Source organism: Ctenocephalides felis, unplaced genomic scaffold, assembly GCF_003426905.1.
Source record: "Ctenocephalides felis isolate EL2017-DRISC unplaced genomic scaffold, ASM342690v1 CF-g0.4_SCAFFOLD_00845, whole genome shotgun sequence".
In the NCBI taxonomy this organism is placed as follows: domain Eukaryota; kingdom Metazoa; phylum Arthropoda; class Insecta; order Siphonaptera; family Pulicidae; genus Ctenocephalides; species Ctenocephalides felis.
The window spans coordinates 37,563,419-37,566,022 of record NW_020536999.1 but is presented as its reverse complement, the minus strand read 5'-3'; the positions used below and the strand labels follow the sequence as shown (position 1 = coordinate 37,566,022).

The 2,604-nt window shown below is 31.8% G+C and overlaps 1 protein-coding gene across 1 annotated transcript; it reads right to left on the bottom strand.

Annotated features, from left to right (window-relative positions):
* Positions 1-355: 355 nt before the first annotated feature.
* LOC113383063 (peptide transporter family 2-like) lies at positions 356-2,362 on the bottom strand. Its single transcript, XM_026621317.1, has one exon. It carries the CDS (start codon positions 2,360-2,362, stop codon positions 356-358), a length of 2,007 nt encoding a protein of 668 aa, XP_026477102.1.
* Between the last annotated feature and the right edge of the window lie 242 nt (positions 2,363-2,604).

Here is a 2,604-nt window from a genome sequence, read left to right as displayed (position 1 = left end):
TAATAAATTTCAAAGTATATGCCATCATTTATTTCCTATATTTATTTAAATTTTGGAAGAAAGAAACACTTGTTCAGATAATTTAGTAATTTTAAATCCAAAAATTAATTTTTATTCATTACAATAAAAATCTATTTTTTTGGATTAATATTTAGTTATTTAAAAATAACTAAAAACTATCTATTGAATGCTAAACCTTCATTTGGTTGATAGGGCAGATTAAATTTGTAGACAACTAAAATTTAAAGTATTATTATATACAAGTATTTGAAAATCTATTTTCCTACCAGTTTGAGTAAATATCATAATCTTATCGATATATACATACAGTATTGTTTCAATTTCAGCTAGTTCTTCACATTAGTTCTTCATTAGTTTGCAAGGATTTAAATCTCCTTCCAATAAACGCTAGCCAACACATATTCAATAGAAGTAAAAGCGCATACATATAAAATATATAATCTTCATCAATATGTACTAATTTTAGCACCAAAACCACAAAAGCTTCACCCACACCATCTAAAAATTTGGATAAAGCGGCAATTAAAACTTTTAGTGAATCTGGTGCCTCGCTGTAAATGAATTCGTTTAATGTAATCCCGTAATAAACTTCACCAAATATTAGAAATATGCTTTGTGGTAGCATCCAAGCAACATGTACGGAATTCGGTTCAGTAATTGTAAACATAACCACGACAGTATCACAAATTGCGGCAAGATATATGCCACCTTGATGTAAATCGAACTCCTGTTTCTTCTGACCATTTACGATTAACTTATAATTCTCAGCAACTACTTGCACATATCTGTTATCGCTAGTTCGTATTATATGACCAGCTAGTTCACTTGTTATAACATTTATTGGTACTTCTACACCTTTAGAGTCATAAACCATCACAGAATCATTATAGTTTGCTCCAATCACGGTCAAAATAGGTAAACCCTGTTCAGTTTTCGCTACAGTTTCAATGTAAGAAGTTATATATATTTCGCCATTTTGATATGTTATAAATATTGACAAGGCAGTACCAGCATCTGCATTCATAATTTCACTTATTGGTTCAAAGCACAGACCTTCTGCAGATACTTGTATTGTTTGAGAAACATTAATAATAACGTGTTTATTAGTGTAAGCTCCATATGCAGGTACTTCAAAAGATCTATCAGAAATAACGGGCATATGAATGAAGCACGAGCAATTAAAACCATTAAATATTCTTATTTGCACTTCATTTTGCTCTGGAAGTATAGGATTTTCAAGCTTAATTTTTGATTCTACACATCCTGATAATACAAATGAAATTGCGGCCATTACTCCTCCAAAAATCATTCTTCGAAACATGCGATCCATTTTCCAGCGCTTTATGAAGGGATCTAAGAAATTTGTGAATATTGGCATTAGAATTAATGCTAAAACTGGGTTCACCAAATTAAAATGTTCTGGAATGAATGTAAAAAATCCCATACGCCCATCTAATCTTGCTGCTTGAAGTAACCACTCTCTATCCAATTGACTATATACAGCACTGTATAATGGTATAACGGTGAAAATAGTGAGCATGTTTATTGCTGTTTTAATATCAATTACAAGTTGAGTTCCAAATTTTGGTTCAGCATGATCTAACCAGTGTTTCTGTGGATTGCTTTTTCTTTCTTGGCACCAATGAGTCGCACCATACCAAACGCATTTTGTGATGTCGAGTGCCATGTTACGTTCCGGTTTCGTGTTCTTATATAAACGAGTTCCAGCCAAAAATATGATCAAAGATGCTATTCCAAAAATTAAACTCATGCCATATGGCAATAAATAACAATCTTGTTCACCCAAACAAGCGACCGAAGTTTTGGCTAAGGGTCCCAAGTAGTGTCCTACAAATACTCCGCAATTATGAATAAGATATTGTATTCGATAAAATTTCATTAGTGCAGGTAATTCAGCTGGCATGTTAAACTGGTTTCCGTCGAAGGCAAATGGTACTGAGTTTACAACAATAGCCACACCAATACTAAATATACTCTTACTATAAATAATAAAATGTGCAAATGATCGGAATGCAGGAATCGCTGCAAGTATTAAAGAAATTTGCATAAGTATAAGGGCGCTATATTGGACGATCATGATCAAGTATTTATTTCCATAACTCTCAGTCAGTAGTGCTCCGAATGGGGAAATGAAGAGACTAGCCATGCTAACTGCATGAGCCAAAGCCAACGCTTCTTCGTTTGAAAAATTCAATTTGTTACGATAAAATAATAGTGCCAGAGATGATGTCATATGCTCATCTATACTTGATACCAATAATATCACATTTAGAATATATGCTGCTTTTGGCAACTTACTTGACGTGGTTTGATCATCCATGATTTAAGTTTGAATATTCAAGAATTGTAGCAGAGTTAATTTTTTTGTAACAAATCTTGTATTATTTCTATATTTATCACAAATATTTTAAATATCAATGATTTATATGTCACTTTTAATAACAAAATAATACTGACAAATGTCAATGTAATAAATTTCACGAGACTCATTCTTAATTTGATTTCATAAGTAAACGTGGATGATGCAAAACATCCAGATTCAACACAAAATTATTTTCTTTA